Source organism: Tupaia chinensis, unplaced genomic scaffold (assembly GCF_000334495.1).
Source record: "Tupaia chinensis unplaced genomic scaffold, TupChi_1.0 Scaffold000147_1, whole genome shotgun sequence".
NCBI classification, from domain to species: domain Eukaryota; kingdom Metazoa; phylum Chordata; class Mammalia; order Scandentia; family Tupaiidae; genus Tupaia; species Tupaia belangeri.
This window is the reverse complement of record NW_006159617.1, coordinates 182,461-200,895: the sequence shown is the minus strand read 5'-3', so window position 1 is coordinate 200,895 and position 18,435 is coordinate 182,461. Positions and strand designations below refer to the sequence as shown.

At 39.2% G+C, this 18,435-nt stretch overlaps 2 protein-coding genes and 1 long non-coding RNA gene across 3 annotated transcripts in view; 1 reads left to right on the top strand and 2 right to left on the bottom strand.

Annotated features, from left to right (window-relative positions):
- The window catches only part of LOC102486958 (uncharacterized), a 31,173-nt gene extending 29,592 nt beyond the window's left edge, over window positions 1-1,581 (top strand). The window contains exons 4-5 of the long non-coding RNA XR_334097.3: window positions 10-197; window positions 1,505-1,581. This is a non-coding gene — a long non-coding RNA (uncharacterized LOC102486958). The remainder of the gene's footprint in view (window positions 1-9; window positions 198-1,504) is intronic.
- KIF27 (kinesin family member 27) overlaps window positions 1,203-18,435 on the bottom strand; it is a 127,937-nt gene continuing 110,704 nt past the window's right edge. Inside the window, exons 14-17 of the mRNA XM_006145459.3 lie at window positions 15,818-16,024; window positions 13,869-14,067; window positions 10,613-10,777; window positions 1,203-1,984 (exon numbers count right to left, since the gene is read on the bottom strand). Coding sequence (XP_006145521.1) covers window positions 1,500-1,984; window positions 10,613-10,777; window positions 13,869-14,067; window positions 15,818-16,024 — 1,056 coding nt within the window. The 3' untranslated portion in view covers window positions 1,203-1,499. The remainder of the gene's footprint in view (window positions 1,985-10,612; window positions 10,778-13,868; window positions 14,068-15,817; window positions 16,025-18,435) is intronic.
- On the bottom strand, window positions 5,360-5,772 carry LOC102487216 (uncharacterized protein C8orf59 homolog). Its single transcript, XM_014586616.2, has one exon. It carries the CDS (start codon window positions 5,678-5,680, stop codon window positions 5,381-5,383), a length of 300 nt encoding a protein of 99 aa, XP_014442102.1. The 5' UTR covers window positions 5,681-5,772; the 3' UTR covers window positions 5,360-5,380.

Genomic DNA, 18,435 nt, shown 5'->3' with positions numbered 1-18,435 from the left:
TCCCTACAGGAGCTGATTTTTAGCAACGGGACCAAGGAATTCCACTCCTAATGGGCTGGCAACTACGAGAAGGAAGTCTTAAGTCTTTAAGGCAGGGTGACAGTTTGGCTCTTGTGTGAGCCTGTCAGGGTCAACAGCAACAGAGAAAAAGACAAAAGGAAAAAGCAGTACCATAGAAGAAAAAACAGATTCAGCAGGTAAGTGGGCGACACTAATTGAATTGGCATCCATAGTTTGGACGGTTGTGCTACTCCCTCCACCCAAACATTAAACTCAGCTATGGTTTACAAATGAGAGTTTGGAAAAGTAACAAAAATAGAAACAAAAAGGACCAAAATACCACCTCAGGTTATCATAATAGAATGTTTTCTGTGATTGAAATATATGGTGAAAAAGCACAAACTATATTTGGTGAGCAAACTGTTTAGTTCTTAATTTCAAACTGAATTATATATCATACAGAAAGATTTTGACCAAAAAAAAAAAAAAAAAAAAAGGGAAATTTTAACTAAAAGTTTCACTTCCATACTTTAGTTCAGCTATATAGTTTGTTCTGCCTATTTGCAAAACCTGACTACATAGCTGGAGAAAAATCTCACACTTACCCCATCAGGTTATTAGGTAAAGCTCTGGGCTAGAATTCAAGCTTTGTAGACACACATAATCTGACCAGTTATATCACAGGCAGTGGCCTTCTCCTTGAAATCTGTAATGCCTTAGTGCTAGTATACCATTGTTCCCGTCTCATGGAACTGCATTCATTCCTCCCAGTGAGAGAGATGTTGAATGCATAGGGCACAAAAAAGATGAAAAGTTATACAGTGTTTTATAATATTAGCAAACCAATAATACAACATTAGGCATAAAAAAATACTCCCAGAAAAAGAGAAGAGATCATATTTTAAAAACTGATCACTTAACTTCTGTGGGTTCTTAGGACTGTAAGTTAACCTCAGTCCATAAATCTATAGGCAAGCCCTGGCCCTCAGGCTGCAGGGGAGCACATGTATTTAGCTGTGCCAAAACACACACAGCAGGTGACTCTGCCTCTGATGCCAGCAGTATTTAGCAGGATCTTTTCAAAATTACACTAGTATCTAAGAATAACAATAACATATATTATGGCTACAACACAGTTTTATAATATATTTTATATTATATAGTCATATCTATTCGATGGACATTTTAGTCTATTATTACCTTTATTCTTCAAATATGCCTAGAAAAAAATTTAATCATGTTTATAAGTAAAAATATTTAAAAGTTATCAAGTATTGGAAAACATGTTTTTTGGTTACTGTAGGAATGTAAATTAAAATTCCCCAAATACTACAGAAGATATACATATCCATAGTATGTCAAAGAATTTGGGATTCCTTTTTCCCCTTCATCTTTTATTCTGAGGGAAGAGCTAGTGAGCTTCAGTTTTAAGTTATAACCGGTTAGAAAAAAGGAATCTTTTTATTATCTACTAAAATGAAAAATTCTGTTGTTAATGCTTAAGTTTTTAGGTCACTTGGTTTCCTAGATACTTCGATGGAGTCAGCAGTCATTGAGCTAACCCCGACTCCAAGACTGGAGCGTCGTAATGACAGTTCCGAAGCAGAAATCTGACGTAATTCTTTGCGACACAGTTTGACAGGAGTGACACCATAAAGCTGCCCCGCATTTCCCACTGACGGAATCTGGGATGATGGTCGACTGTAAGATTTCGTTAACTGATTTTCATCCATTTCTGTTTTCTCCTCATTGCTTAACAAGTGCCCACTGGGTGGTGGTAAAGAGCTATAAAGTGGAGGTAATTCTGGGCCATCTTCCCACAGCTTCGGAGGGTTCGTTTGTGTTCTCGAACTGCCTGCTGCGCTGTCCGTTTCTCTTTCTCTTTCACCTAACTTCAGACTCTCAGTTCTGGAAGCCCATTTTAATTCTTCTGAAAGTAAGCCTGCTTCTCCTGGGTTCATGACTCCATCTCCAGCAGCATCATCTACAAATAATCCCAAAACCAAAAAATTAGATCACTCCCTCCAAATCAGGTACTACATTTTAATCATTTGTTATGGTTAAAGTTGACCATAACATAAGTACATTTTTACCACTCAATATACATGATGTTCTTCAGCTTTTGTCTTCAGATAACTTCTTTTAGACAAACAGATTTGTGGATGTGAGTTAGTCACTTCCAGGTATCTTGCATGCGAATAATTTGGAACTTTGATTCGTGGAACAGTGATAGAAAATAGCTTCTGTGGATTTTGGTACTTTCTGAAAACACAGAAGTGCTTTAAGTTTCACTGGTATCTTCCCACGCCTGTCCCCTGTTGGGCTTGCTGCTGGTGAATTCCAAATTCTGGCCACATGAAGCCCACACTGGAGAATATTCGTTTTGCCCCATATCTCTAGTGATGTATCTTGTGTGACTGGGCATTATATGTGTCAAAAGCTGCTCTTGGTTGGTACTACCATCACAGGGTGCTGCTGTTTGAATGCATTGGGTCACTGGAAAAATCGTAACGTATATTTCTATGTTTTTCTATGCAAAGATGCATCATGACTTTTCCAATGACCCAATACAACGTAGTGTATCCCACACCCCCCCCCCACCACCAAGATGGAGAGGAGGGCACACTGCTCCTGTGGAGCTGCCCACTGGAATGAGTGGTCAGAGTGAGTAAGGAGATCAAAACTTGAGGTCCTCAAATCACAGATCATCAAAGACAAACATTTGCTTAAGTGATATAGGTACAGACCTCATATGAAGAAAAAAGCCAATATAACATACATTAATACACACTTAGTACATTTTGAGTCCTCAAAAGACAAAGTTTAAAAACAAAATTTGCTGGGCCAGATGGTGATGTAGCACTAAAATACAGTGTAGTGTGAGGCATCACCACGTGGGAAAGTTCTGGATTTCTACCCGGAGACCTCCCTGAGTACACTGCGCATATACATGCCCATGGTCAGGGGCTGACAGGCTGGGGGTGCATGGCAACACCCTGTTGGGGGTACTCTCTCTCTGTCTCTGTCTTTCATGTAGAAAAAATAAAAAAAACTTAAAAAACAAAACAAAACAGAGGTTGCACACTGGCAACTCTCAAGCCAAATCTGGCCCACAGACATGTTTTATTTGGTCTAGTTATGTTAATAATACTTAACTCAAATGTTAAAATTAGAAAGTTTCATATAAAAAATATAGATTCCAGCTTTCCTTAAAAAAAAAAAAAAATCAGATGAGCCCATAATTTCTGCTACTGCATTCGCTGTCACTGACTCTTGCTTCCCCAGCTTCTGTAGGCCTTTTAGTTTGTAATTCGTGGAGCAAGATGTAACTGATTCTCTACTTTTCTTTTTTTTTTTTTTAATAAAAGAGATTTTTGTCATAGGGCTCATGCACTTGCCATAGAGACAGAGAAAGACAGAAAGTGAGAAATCACACCACAATCCCTTCTCCTCCATTCTCCTCTTGGGATTTTGGGCACGCACGCACATACACCCAGAGTGAGTTTTAAGCCACCAGGTCTGGGACTCGAACCGTGGTCAACTATGTGGGAGTCCACTGACATAACCATTATACCATCTGCTGGTCCAGATTCTCTTTTTTTTTTGGAGAGGTTTTTTGGTATAGGGTGTGTGCGCTTGCCATAAAGACAGAGAGACGGAGAGACAGAAAGCGAGAAATCACCCCCCAGGGAAGATGGCCACGCCACAATCCCTTCTCCTCCATTCTCCTCTCGGAATCTTGAGCACGCACACACAGGTGCCTGGCGTGACCACTGGGTCCAGGACTCGAACTGCGGTTGACTACATGGGAGTCCAGCGACATGGCCATTATGCCAACTGCTGGTCCCCCAGATTCCCCAGTTTTTAAAATCCTCTCAAAGACAAAAAATCTGAACTAGCAAATGACATAGATCCTCACACGGAACTGAGAAGAAACAGAGTTAATCATAGGTAGTGACGAACTGGATGTTAATGGATGTTGCTGCACATCAGTCACAGGGGTGAAGTTTTAAAAACCCTGCCGCCCAGTTCGCAGGTAGGCAGACAATAAAACGACTACTATCAAAACCCAATGAACTGAATGCCATGACAGTTATGAATTTACTGGGATACTGATTATTAAGCATAAAATTTTATTTATTTGCTTGCTTGCTATAGAGCATGTGTGTTCACCAAAGAGACAGAGAGAGGGAAAGTGAGAAATCAACCCCCAAGGGGGACGGCCATGCTGCAAACCCTTTTCCATTCTCCTTACGGATTTTGGGCATGCAGGCACACACGGCTAGTGTGATTTTCAAGCCGCTGGGCCCGGGACCCAAAATGCACAGCTTGAGGGATCCAGCGCCTTAACTTACACACCACCTTCTGGCCCACAAAAAAAATTTTTACTAAGCATAAAAGACACTTTAAGGAACTCAGAATTAGATATATTTACATTGCTATATTTTAGAAGTCAGACAAACTTCATTTGTTGCCACCATGTAAGAGTAGCAGTTGAGATAGGCTATATAAGCCAGGGGTCTCCAACCCCGAGTCCGGGACCTGTTGCTGCCCCTCCATCTGGCCACACAGCATGGGTGGCTAGCGAGTAAGTGAGTGAAGCTTTGTCTGTGTTTGCAGCTGCTCCTCATCACTCACATTGCTGCCTGGTCTCTGCCTCCTGTCAGATAAGGGGTGGTTCTGGAGTTTGGTAGGAGCACAAACCCTATTGTGATTGTTTCATTGTATGTTGCAGTGTGGTAATGGTGGAAGAGGGGTGCATGGTGGATGAGTGCATTTGGTCATCCTGTGAACCACCACCTCCAGTCTCCCCCAATCCATGGAAGCAATGTTTTCCATTGGGGGCCACTGGTATAAGCTACATTCCCAATATGATTAAAAATGTATCTTTTTCAAAGAAAGGATGCCATGGTGGTGATGACATAGAACACCTTTTCACAATACTAGAACCACATGAAAAGGCCCTGAGTTTGGTTCCCAGGTCAACCTGAACATGCCAGCTATACCCATAAGGCACCCTGGCTGGCTAGAAGGCTTGGGAGATGATCATGGCAATGGTGAGACCCTGTCAGGGGATCCCTGTCTCTGTCCCTCATGGAAGAAACAAACATTTAAGGAAAAAAAAAAAAAAAAACTAGAAAAAAAAAGGAGGGGGAAGTATGAAAAGGATTATACTAAAATATGAGTAGAAATATAGGTGATTTGTTTTGTTTCTCTTTTTCAGTGACTACACAATACTTTGTAAAGTCAAAAAATAAAAATATTTGAAATATTTATAGGGAAAATAGCCAATTAGCTGAAATAATATCTTCAACTTTTTTTTTTCTATAAGCCATTTAATTTATTGAATTTTGGGGTACTTTGATAAATCATCACTGCATTACAACTGAGCCATTAATTTTGTAGCTTGATCAACATTAACTGGTTCGTTTTCAAGATGCTGACGAGGAATCAGATCTTTCTGCAGAGGTTCAAGAGAAAGGCCTCTTGAAAAGTGTGCAAGTTCTTTTTGTATGTTTACAAAAGCTTTATTGACTCTGTTAACTTTTTCATCATTTGCAATGTTTATCTTATGATTTATAGTAACTGGTTTTGCTTTGTTTTTAGCCTTGAAGTTTTCTTGGCTGGCTATGTGAAATACATTCCTGGACTTCTGACCTCTAAATTTGCTCTTGGCCATTGTCAGACCTCGGACACCGCATGCAGCTCCTCAAGCTCCAGGTGATTCCAACTGCACACACACGGTCCAGGTCTTCAACATTATTATTAAAACTAGACTTCTTGAGTAAGTTGACCATTGTTTTTTTTTGAATGAGATTTTTGCTATAGGGTGTCTGTGCTTGCTGGAGAGACAGAGACAGAAAGCGAGAAATCATCCCCCAGGGGGGATGGCCACATCCTCCATTTTCCTCTTGAGATCTTGGGCATGCATGCACACATGCCTGGCATGAGTTTTAAGCCACTGGGTCCAGGACTCAAACTATGGTCAACTATATGGGAGTCCAGCAATGTAACCGCTATGCCAATTGCTGGTCTTGTAAGTTGACAATTTTACACCACTTAAAGATAATTTAACTTATTTTAGCCTTTTTATATTTAGTTTGTTGAAGAGCAGGATGAGGACCCAAGTTTCTTAAACTGTATCCTACCATACCACACTGTCATTTTACAAGAAATGAAGAGCAGACTTGGCAACCACCAGCCATTTACAGACTAATTTCTGATACCTCAAATTTTAAAGTAGATATTTTTTTCTCTCTTTCTCTCTTTCTTTTTTCCTTTATTTTTTTTGGAGAGGTTTTTGCTATAAGGTGTGTATGCTCACCAGACAGACAGAGACAGAGAGACAGAAAGCAAGAAATCAACCCCCAGGTGGGATGGCCACACTGCAATCCCTTCTCCTCCATTCTCCGAAGTAGATATTTTTAAAAGTAAAATGGGCTTGGGACCAGCAGTTAGCATAATGGCTGTGTTGCTGGACTCCCGTGTAGTTGACCCCATGGTTTGAGTTCTGGACCCAGTGGTTTAAACTGACGCCGGGTGCAAGTGTGTGCGTGCCCAAGGTCCCAAGAGGAGAATGGAGAAGGGATTGTGGCATGGCCATGCCCCTTGGGGGGTGATTTCTCGCTTTCTGTCTCTCTGTCTCTCTCTGTCTTTCTGGCGAGCCCATGCACCCTAGCAAAAAACCCTCTCCAAACAAACAAAAAAAGTAAAATGGGCTTATGTTGTCTGTCTTTTGTTATTTTTTATTCAGTTTGTCAAAGGATGCATGTACTTGCTGGGAGAAGAGAGACACAGAGACGAACAGAGAGGGAAACCGAGAAAGTACCCCCTCCCCCGACCCCCCCTCCATGGAGAATGGTCATGCTGCAATCCCTTCTCCTTAGTTTTTCCCTCCTTTTGGGATTTTGGGGATATATGCATACATGCGCTGTGTGCTTCTCAAGTCCCTGGGTCCAGAACTCGAACGACACAGTTGGCCATGAGGGAGACAGCTATCTTAACCATGTCGTCCCCTCTGTTTCTTGATATCTGGGTGTTTTTTTGTTTTTTGGGTTTTTTTTTTTTTTTGTTTTTTGAGATTTTTTTGTTATAGGGCGCGCACACTCACCAGAAAGAGAGACAGAAAGCGAGAAATCACCCCCCGGGGGGATGGCCACACTGCAATCCCCTCTCCTCTTGGGATCTTGGGGATGCATGCACACACCCCCAGTGTGAGTTTAAGCCATCGGGTCCAGGATTTGAACCATGGTTGACTACATGGGAGTCCAGCGACATAGCCATTATGCCAACTGCTGGTTCCTTAATATCTGTTTTTTTTTTTAAAAATTTGTGGGGCCACTCACACATGGTCAACTGTGGTTTGAGTCCTGGTCCTGGTGGCTTGAAAATCACACTGGGCGCATGTGCATGCGTGCCCAAAATCGTGGGAGGAGAACGGAGAAGGGATTGTGGCATGGCCATCCCACCTGGGGAGTGATTTCTCATTTGCCCTCTTCTCTGTCTCTGGTGAGTGCACACACCTTAAGGCAAAAACACAAATAAATAAATAATAAAAATTTTTTAAATTTTGCAAGTAACAAATAAATAAATATATTCCTAATAGTTTCAGCTCCATCTTGCAGGCAGTATTCCAAGTATATGTTTGAGTTATATCAGTAAACATGACTGTCTTACCTCACCAAGCATCAGGGAGCTTATTAATCTCTGGCAGGATTTACATATCTGTATCATGTCTCTAGCCTAAGATAAATTGATCCTGGAAAACTGAAACAAAAGTCAAAAGATGAAGGACCGTGGACTGTCTTCTAAGTACTTTTTCCGTTAGTGAGTCATTCGGCTTCTCTAAGCTTCATTCCCTCACCTAAAAATGAACTTAGCAGACACTGGTCTATCCTGAGTTTGAGGGTTATATAGGGCTTTTGGCAAAAAATGTCTGTGTATGATAAATACCAAACACAAAGTAGCATTAGAACTACTTTCCTAAAATAATATTGTGTCTTAAATTTTAAAACTATGTCAATTGAGCATCTAATACATTGAACACATATCCACATATCTTTTCACTTTTCACTCATGTAATTTTTCATTGGTTGACTAATATTTTACATCTTTCATGCCTATCTTTAAGCAGTTTTCTTTATAGACACAAAATAAGTGTGTCCCTAAAAGGTTTTAAGGTCAATTTTTCAAAAACCATACATAAATTATTAGATGACTATTCTCTCCAAATGAAAGCTAATTCTTTTATAAAATGTAGACTACCCTATTTTAGAAATACCAATTCCTCTCTTTCTGTCTTTAAAAGGGTATATATTAAATTTTTATTAATTTTTTTAAGATTTGTTTATTTACTTAATTTTATTCATTATTATTTTTTAAGTTTTGCTATAGGACACATGTGCTTACCAAGACAAACAGACAGAGTGAGAAAACAAGCTACCAGGTCTGAGACTCGAACCATAGTCAGCATGTGGGAGTCCAGTGCCTCAGGCTCACCACTTGCTGGCCTCAAAAAGGGTATATTTTAATCAGGGCAACATATCACCTTCATGGCACTTTTTATTTTTGCAAAGTATTTTGTCCTGTTTTATCTCATTTAGGAATAATTCTACATATCCTTGTATAGTTATGCAAGGAAACTTCTTTGTCTCAATGTGTTTTATAATTTTGGATTTTTTATTTTTTTGGAGAGGTTTTTGCTATAGGGCATGTGCACTCACCAGAAAGACAGAGACAGAGAGATAGAAAACGAGAAATCACCCCCCAGGGGGGATGGCCATGCTGCAATCCCTTCTCCTCCATTCTCCTCTTGAGATTTTAGGCACACATGCACACACACCCCATGTGAGTTTAAGCCACTGGGTCTGGGATTCAAACTGCAGTTGACTACATGGGAATCCAGCAACATAGCCATTACACCAAATGCTGGTCCCTACTTTTGTATTTCTAAAAGTCATGATACTTTTATTTTAGAACACAAACATAACTTTTACCTTTACTTTTAATTTTCTCTAATGTACATTTTTTGTATGTGATAATCAGAAGGCTTAATTTACTATAAAAATTGAAAAACAACAGCTATTTTAGATTACTGGGTTATTCTTTATATATATGATCAGTTATTTAATTAGGTTCTTGGCAAAAAATCTAGAACACCAATTTGTGAGGATAAACCGCATTTGTAAGGGCAAACATGGATCACAGGTAGCTGTGGAGCTGAGGAACAGCTTTGATTTTTGGCAAAGTTTGCGAGTCCACAGCTTTCAGATCAACCTTGCACTGCTCCGAAATCTCATATTTCTCCTTCTCTGTGTTGAAGATCTCACCTTCCTGGTGTCTGGGCTTCTGCAGTTTCTTTTTCTTGAAGTAAGCATTGGTTAGGTGTCTTGGGATTTTTACTTAGCTAATACCAATTTTCATGAAGGTGGCAATGACAAATTTCTGGTGTGTTCTTCTCAGTGGAACTCAATTGAGAACCAGTGGTCCAGTTACAAGTAACAAGCCACGGCTCAGCTGCTTCAGGAAAACCACTCTCTTGCCTCTGTGGTGTCCAGTGAGGATGATCAGAATGGTCCCAGGAGTGATGCTGGCTCGCAGCTTTCTCACATGCTGATTGAAGGGTTTTTTTGCTGTGGCTCAACAGCTTTTTTTTTTTTTTTTTTGGAGAGGTTTTTGCTTTAGGGCACATGCGCTCGCCAGGACAGAGAGACAGAAAGCAAGAAATCACCCCCCAGGGGGGATGGCCACGCTGCAATCCCTTCTCCTCCATCCTCCTCTTGAGATCTTGGGCATGCACACACACGCACCCAGCGTAAATTTAAGCCACCAGGTCCAGGACTTGAACCGCGGTCGACTACATGGGAGTCCAGTGACATAGCCATTACGCTAACTGCTGGTGCCCCATGGCTCAACAGCTTTTGAGGTCCATCTTCAGTAGGATAATACCTAGGCACTTTGCGCAGTTTAACCACCTAGGTACCACCATTCTTGTCTCCACCAACTGGTTTTGTGACAGTCGTGAGAACCTTCTTTTTATTTTCGATCCTGGATTTAGTGGCCGAGTATTTCCTCCTGTACATGGCCTTCCTGGAATATACGGCAGACCAGGAGTATTGGCTGATGCCAGGGACTAGAACCAGGTTTTGGCTGCAATGGGGCTTCCCGAATTTCTTGGGCTTTTTAGCCTTGGGGTCACCCTTTTTAACTTTGCCACTGGCATCAGCCTTCTTGGCTTCAGGTTTCTTCTCCTTAGTATCCTGCTTCGCAGCTTTTTCACCTGCCATCTTGTATAGTGGGAAAAGCAATTACTGGGTTATTTTGAGGACTAAATGAATTAAGGACTGTAAAAGCCCACAGTACAAGGTAGGCAATCAATAAGTGACATTTCCTTCACATATATACATTTGTTCATTCATTCATCACTCATTCATTCATTCACTTCTCATGTGGTTCTCTTACACATAGACCTGACAACTATTTTTGCCTACAAAGTTTAATGTCTATTCCTAAATAACCCAGTCATTTGGGAAAGGCTACAGTTCAGATCAGGCACAGCTAAACTAAATACTAGAGAAACAGTTTAGCATGATGATAACAGTAAAAGTCTTACATTCAGATGGTGCTTGTTGTCTCCGAATTGTTTCTCCTACCAGTTCCTTAAGTTTCTTCTTAAGATCCCTGCTTGTTTTCTTGTAGAAATAAAGATCTTTTTCCAACTGTTGAATTTTATCTTCATATGTTTTTAAAGTTCCTATAATGCCTTCTCCATCTTGTTCTATAAAACAGAAATTTACATTTAAAATTAGTTTTTCCCCTTTATGAGAGACAGAGAGTGAGAGCTAGAGATGAAAAAAGAGAGAGAAGGGGCAAGGGATTTTTGACAATAACTGGCTGTACTGTGATCCTCCTGCCCCAGTCTTCAGTTAGCTAGAACTACAGGTGCAAGGGACCACAGCCAGTATGTCCAGGTTGGCCTGGGGACTGAACCTGGACCTCGCATGTGGCTTTCAGCCCCACACATGGTGACATGCAATAATGCCACTGTGGCAGGCCTATAATCAGTTTTAAATAAATGATTTGAAACTAAAGGATTTTAGAGCTTATTAATTTACTTTTCCATGAGAAATAGACAGAGGGAAACAGAGACAGACACCCTCAACAGGCTCCATTATACTGTGATGCACCCCCAGCTTCACGCAGCCAGGATGATGGGCGTGCCTGAGTGCAGCAGGAGCAGTGTACAGGGAGACCCCAGAATGCAAACCTGTGACCCTCCCATGTGGAAGCATCACGGAACATTGTATATGGCTATGTTCAGCAGCTGGTCTCAACATCATGTGGGTTTTTTTTGTAAAGAATTATTTTATTTGTTATTATTATATTTTTAATTTGTTATAGGGCACATACACTCACCAGAGAGAGACAGAGAGAGAGAGAAGGAAAGTGAGAAAGCAAGCCACCAGGTCCAGGATTCAAACTGTGGTCAGCCAGTGGAAGTCCTACACCTTAACCACCATGCCACCTGCTGGCCCCTGAAAGTATATTTTACTTAGCCCCCAGACTCTACTCAGAAGGTCAGCAGTATGTTACACATACCTATTACCTGAATGGATTTGTTTTCAACTACAGTTTGGATTCTTCTGCCTGTAAATTTTTTTGTTTGTTTGTTTGAGAGGATTTTGCTATAGGGCGCACCCAGTGTGACTTTAAGCCACCGGGTCCGGGACTCAAACTTCAGTCAACTACATAGGAGTTCAGTGACATAGCCATTATGCTAACTGCTGGTCCCCTTGCCTGTAACATTTTTTAAAACAGGATTGAGCCTTTAGTAACCTTCTCCATCCTACCCCCTACCAACCACACATTTTCCATGATTCATAAGCAGTTTTTTCAGTAGCTTCTAACTAGACTTATAGTTAAAATGGCAGAAGGTGTTTTCTATAAAGTCTTCATGCATTAGAGCTCTGTCCATTAGCTACCTTAATATTTCATTTAAAGTTTATATCAGAAACCATTTACATGAAAGCCTAGGGTCTACAGGCCCAAGAAATATACGGCCAAAAAACCCCCAAAATATAAACCTGTTGAGAGAGGCTAAAAAAGATTAAATTACAAAGGAAATGTCACAGAGAAAAGGAAAATAGCTGGCATAAGTAAAGCTCTAGTTTCTGCCACAATGTAACTTAGAGCTCTTAATTAATATTTATGAATACCCAACACTTTCCCCATTGGGTTATGTTATAGAACCAATTAAATCAGATATACTGACCTTCAGAAAGTATATGCTTTCAGACTTACTCTCTTCTACTGGTATATTTATAAAATGGTCCTACTGATTTGTAATTTTCTTTTCTTATAATTCACTGTTATTTAACCATATTGCTTTGTTTTAAAAAATACTTAAAATTAATGACATCAGGGCTGGCAGGTGATAGGGTGGCTAAGGTGCTGGACTCCCACATGGCCAACTACAGTTTGAGTCCTGGACCTTGCTTTTTCACTTTCCCTCTGTCTCTGTTTCTCTCTGGCCAAATTAAAAAATAATAATGATATTAAATAATTTAAAAGATTAACGACATCATAAACTAAAATATCCTTAAAATATGTTATATATATTTGTGTGTGTGTGTGTATATATATATATATATATATATATATATATATATATATATATATATATATATATATATATATATATATATATATATATATATATATATATATATATATATATATATATATATATATATATATATATATATATATATATATATATATATATATATATATATATATATATGTTTTATGTCCTTAATCAGGATAAATGAGAAAATCCATAAATTAACATTTCCAATGACAACTTCGTTATGAAAAACTCATATAGCCATAGAAATGAATTATTTTTAGAATGTTCTGATTTGCCTATAAGATGGACTTTTGTGGTATAATCCCACTCACTTTAAAAATTGAATAAAAGTCCTATTAAAATAAAACTTTTAGACTTAAGACAGAACTAAACTAAAGAAAGCATGTTTGAATGCAATGATGTGTGGGATCCTGCTAAGGAAATCCTGTCATTAGGCAGTTGTTAATGAACCAGTTACAGAATTAACTTAGAGGTACACTGCCTCAATCTTGAATTCATATGTTTTCTAATTTTCTGCTTCCTTGGGTGCTTCTTTCAGATCTCTTTGGACCCATTTTCAGTTATGGATTTATGAGAATCCAGACTAATGCAGCCTGGTTTGAAGCAACCCCACTATCACCTGGCAGTGATTCTGTCGCCGTAGGAGCTGCTTGTGTGCTGGCCGTCAGCCCAGGTGACGTGAGGCCTGATTACTGCGAGAGCTCTTTCTGTGCTGGATCGATGACTGTATGTGCCCATTAATGAGATTCATTCTGACTGACAGAAGCTTAATGCATAAAATTGTACAATCAACTGAAAATTATAATGAATAATAACTAGGAACAGGACAGAGCCTATCGTTTTAATTTTGTGAATGGAAAATAATTTAAGTATCTTAGTACTGTTTCCCTGAGAGACAGAAAATTGTCAGCTGTACACCAGAAAGCCAGAAGTAAGCCTACATTTCTACATAAAACATAGACCAACAACAGACTAACAGGATAGCTGCAGTTCTGCTGGGGACAGGCAGAAAGGATGACATTTCAAGAATGAATAGCCCCACAACAAAGTCAATTATTCTAAACCATGGTCACTAAAATATGTAAACTCCCCAAACTTACAAAAGTAGTAACTATTTACGTACGTTGGGCTTTTAAGTGAACACATCCTGTCCTGTCTTCCTTCCTCACTATCCCACCTACACCTCACTTTTATATAAACTACAAAATGGGTCAATTACCTTTAAAATAATGTAACAGCAACTGCATCTTTTGCTCATGTTCCTTTTGCTGGAGGGTCAGTCTCCGGTCACACTGTAATTTCAGATGTTCCAGTGCAGATTCTAGCTCACGAACCATATTATCCCTTTCCAGAAACTTCATTTTAATTTCTTCATTCTTTAACTGTTGTTTCCGTTCAGTTTCTCGCAAATTAACCACCTAGTAAATACATTTTTTTGACCTGTCAATTGTGTCTTAGGTAGCCTAATACAATAGATTAATCTACTTTTCTCAGGGTATATGAAGATGAACTTCCTTAGTCTCTACTGTGTAAGTAATTTCAGTGGGTCCCTGGGGAAGTGCTTTATAACAAACCCCCAAAATAACATAACAACCTTTGAATCTATTGGGATTCTCAACTGGTAACAGTTATATTTTCAATAAAATGCTACTCTAATAATCACCCCCCTCCATAATTTCTTAGTTATTATCTCTGTGGTTTGCATTTTATAATTGTATAATTCTATTCCTCTAGCATAAGTAGATATTGAAAAGCCAAAGATATTTGTAACATCTAGGTGATTCCCAGTTTTAACTCCAAAATGGATGAAACAAAATGAAATGTTTTATTTTGTTTTTGTTTTTGCTATAGGGCGTGTGCACTCATCAGAGAGAGAGAGATAGAAATCATCCCCCCCATGGGAAGATGGCCATGCTACAGTCTCTTCTCCCACACTTTCTTCCTGGGATTTTGGACATACATGTGCATGTGCCCAGTGTAATTTTCAAGTTGCCAGGTCCGGGACTCAAACCATGGAGTCTGCCACGTGGAATCCAGCACCTTAACCTTCTGTCACCTGCTGACCCCAGTGACAGAATTTTTTAAACTACAAGCACAGAGTTTAGTTTCAGGTCATGTGTTTTCTCTACTGGATTCTTCTCTGCTGATATGAAGTAAAAATACTCAGACAATGTCTGTGTCAGAGAACTCATTAATAATCTAAAGCCCTTCTCTCTGGAAAAATAGTCACTTCTAAAAGAGAGTCCTCAGGGTCAGAAAATCCTCTGATGTTGGCCAGGGTGTCCTGGGTTAAGAATACTTGCTTTAAGAGCACCACAGAAGAATTCTCTCTGGCAAAGCCTTGGACAGTATTAATTCTGCCCTCCCAACAGAGCAACAGGATCCACTCTCATCAACAGTAGCTTTCTTCTGACAGTGATCATCCAAAGAGGCTGTAACATTTTCATTCATCTTCTAGTCTTTATTTTACAGAATTAGAACTTTATTTTAAAACTTCACTGTTTTAATTTTATTAATTGATATTTTTATAAGCTGAATATACTTTTCTGACAAAGGAGTTACCTAGTTGTTTAATACTTCATAAAGTATATCCTAAGTGGAAAAGATTTTAGAGAAAACATGAATATAGTTCTCAATGCTATGAAACAGTTCTGGGTCAGTAAACTGTCAGATCTGTATCAAATACTTCAACTGATTTAGCACATTTGAGTTAATAACATGTGTTACTTTTTGCCACTCATGTCATCTCCAAGTCAACTCACATGTTACAATGATAAAGAAAAGGTTACCCTAACCCACAGCAATGAAGGAAAGAGAGCCAAAAACTGGAGGACCCTGAATTTTTTGTGAATTGCTGTGCAGCAAGATCCAGTAGAAAACAGCCAAGAAATAATGACCAAGGAATGTAACTTAAATTCTTTGCCTTTTGAAACTATTTCAAAAAGTTCTTTCTGTTGAAAGGCCTTCCAGATTTGTCTTTCAAAGTTAGGCCTACATGTTTGGATAATCACAAAGCCTTCAATGACAACATGTAGTCCTAGAAAAAGAAATCATGCTTACATTTAGTTATACCAAGATATATCTTTCGATTTCTTTAAAAATAAAAAAGGGTTATTTATTTAATTATATATATGTATATAAATTCTGCCCTCCCCCCAAAAAACAAACCTTATTGAAATATCTGAAAAGAATAGCTCTAATCTCAACAGGACTCAGGCGAATTAGTTTTTCCAAGACATTTGCTTCACTGTGAGAGAGGTTTTGGAATGATGTTCTAAGTGAGTTCTGGCGACTCCGAATACTTTCATTCTTATATTCAATTGCAGCCTCCAAAGCTTCAATCCCTTCTTCAAGTTGGAAAAGAATACGTTCTTCCTAGATGTAACACAATAGAAAGCACTACTTTAAATGAACTGATATGACTTGGACTTGGTCCCATTCTCAGGTGCAACTATGCTATTTTAGGCTAATGGACATTACCACTCTAAATCGATTTTTTAGAACGTGTTTCAGTGCTTAAACTGCTACACAATGCACTGTGTATGTATGTATATGTAAATGTATGTGTCTCTGTGTAAACACATACACATATACACATACAACATAGAATCATTGAATCCTCACAATAAACCTTGTGTGATAAGAATAAAATGGCAGAAGCTAGTAGTTCTAGACTCTCCCAGGTCATACTGGCCACCTAATCCAAGCAATATACTTGAACAAAGCTTCTGCCCACAGGATTAGCAGAACTGTCACGTATGTCCCTGCATAATTCCTAAAGCACATATTACGTGTCAGCACTTCCATTACAGACCCCCCCTGCTGTTCCTTCACTGATTTATTAAAACAATATACTGCTGGGAGGAAAAGAGAAAAACATTTAGATTAAGTTTACTAAGAACCAGTACCCAGAAGAGAGTCTCAAGGGGAAAAACACAGTATGTCATTAAAAAAAAGTCATGAGAATTTAAGGGCATAAAACATCTCATAAAATCCCATGGGAACCAGCAGTTAGCATAATGGCTATGTCGCTGAACTCCCACGTAGTCGACCGCAGTTCTGGACCCGGTGGCTTAAAACTCACGCCGGGCGCATGTGCGTGCGTGCCCAAGATCCTGAGAGGAGAATGGAGGAGAAGGCATTGTGGCATGGCCATCCCCCCTGGAGGGTGATTTCTTGCTTTCTGTCTCTATGTCTCTCTCTGTCTGACTGGCAAGTGCACGCGCCCTCTAGCGAAAAACCTCTCCAAAAAAAAAAAAAAATCTCATAAAATCCCTATGTAGTGTTCTTAGAGGGATTACAAATGGTAACAGCATACGTTTTTTTTTCTATAGAGCAGATAAGAGTTCCTCTGTAGGAAAAAACATCTGCTGAATTCCTGTCAAAAGTTATCCTGCTATTTTTCTGAACAAGCCAAATACATGCTATTTGAGGAGGATCCAAATCTCTGGCAAGAAATTATTTCAGATTGGTGATACTTGCATATATGTTTCTGTATACCTAGATCTGTTGTGGAGGTCACCTAAATGTTTAAGTTCTTTGAGAGTACATTGGTTTGTTATTGCCTAGCATAGTACCTATCACATAGTTTAAACCCAGTAATTATCTGTTGAATGACTTAATGAAGGAAAAGAATTTTTTTCTTATGTCCTTGGTTACTTCTCCCCCCCAGCACCCCAAAGGAAAAATCTATGCATATTTCTGCTGTACCTAAAGAATAGTTAGAGTAAGGCCTGGAACTTCTTTTTTGGAATTGAGGACAGTTATGCAATCACCTGTTCCAGTAAGAGGCTGAATAATACTTATTTTTAAAATCCAGTTTATACAATTTCAAAGAGCTATTTGAAAAAAGGTTCAGACATTCAAGCTGAATGAATAAGAGGAACCACAAAATAGTGAATTATCCAAAGAATGTATTTGACTTTTCAATTTATACTGCAATTATATTTTACCAAAAATAAATTTGAAAAGTTTGCCTTTACACACTAAGTTTCTTTTTTTTTTTTTTTTTGGAGAGATTTTCACTGTAGGGCGCGTGCGCTCGCCAGACAGATAGAGAGACATAGAGACAGAAAGCGAGAAATCACCCCCCGGGGGGATGGTCACGCCGCAATCCCTTCTCCTCCATTCTCCTCTCGGGATCTTGGGCACGCACCCACACGCGCCCGGTGTGAGTTTTAAGCCACCGGGTCCAGGACACGAACCGCGGTTGACTACGTGGGAGTCCAGCGACATAGCCATTACGCTAACTGCTGGTTCCCCCACACTAAATTTCTAAAAACAATTTATTTTATTTTATTTATTTAACTTACTTACTTAATTAATTAATTTTAATTTGATGGGGGAAGGGCGGGAGAGAAAGAAAGTGAGAGAGCAAACCACCAGGTCTGAGACTTGAACTGTGGTCAGCCATGTGGGAATCTAGCACCCTTAACTATCACACCACCTGCTGGCCCCAGAACAATTTAATATGAATTTACTTTTTATACTTTTGAATCTAAGTAAACAAATACTAAAGTAGTATGACTGCAGAACCCCGAGGACAGTCTGCCCGATGAGGCTTGTAGCATATAAATGTTTGTAGTTCACGCTAACCCAGCAGCAGGTGTTGGCTGTAAATGAAGTGGCAATAAGAAATTGTCCTGGGATGAAAAACTTGTAAATTTTTGGTGCAAACCAGAGATTATCAAGACTTGACAATATTATTAGAGTGCTGCTTTCAAACTCTGATGTGCACTGGGGAGCTTGCTAACATTCAGATTCTGATTCAGCAGATATTGGTGGAG

Coding starts and splice junctions, on each gene's coding strand:
- LOC102487216 (XM_014586616.2), bottom strand. CDS start 5,680: ATGGCCAAGAGCAAATTTAGAGGTCAGAAGTCCAGGAATGTATTTCAC.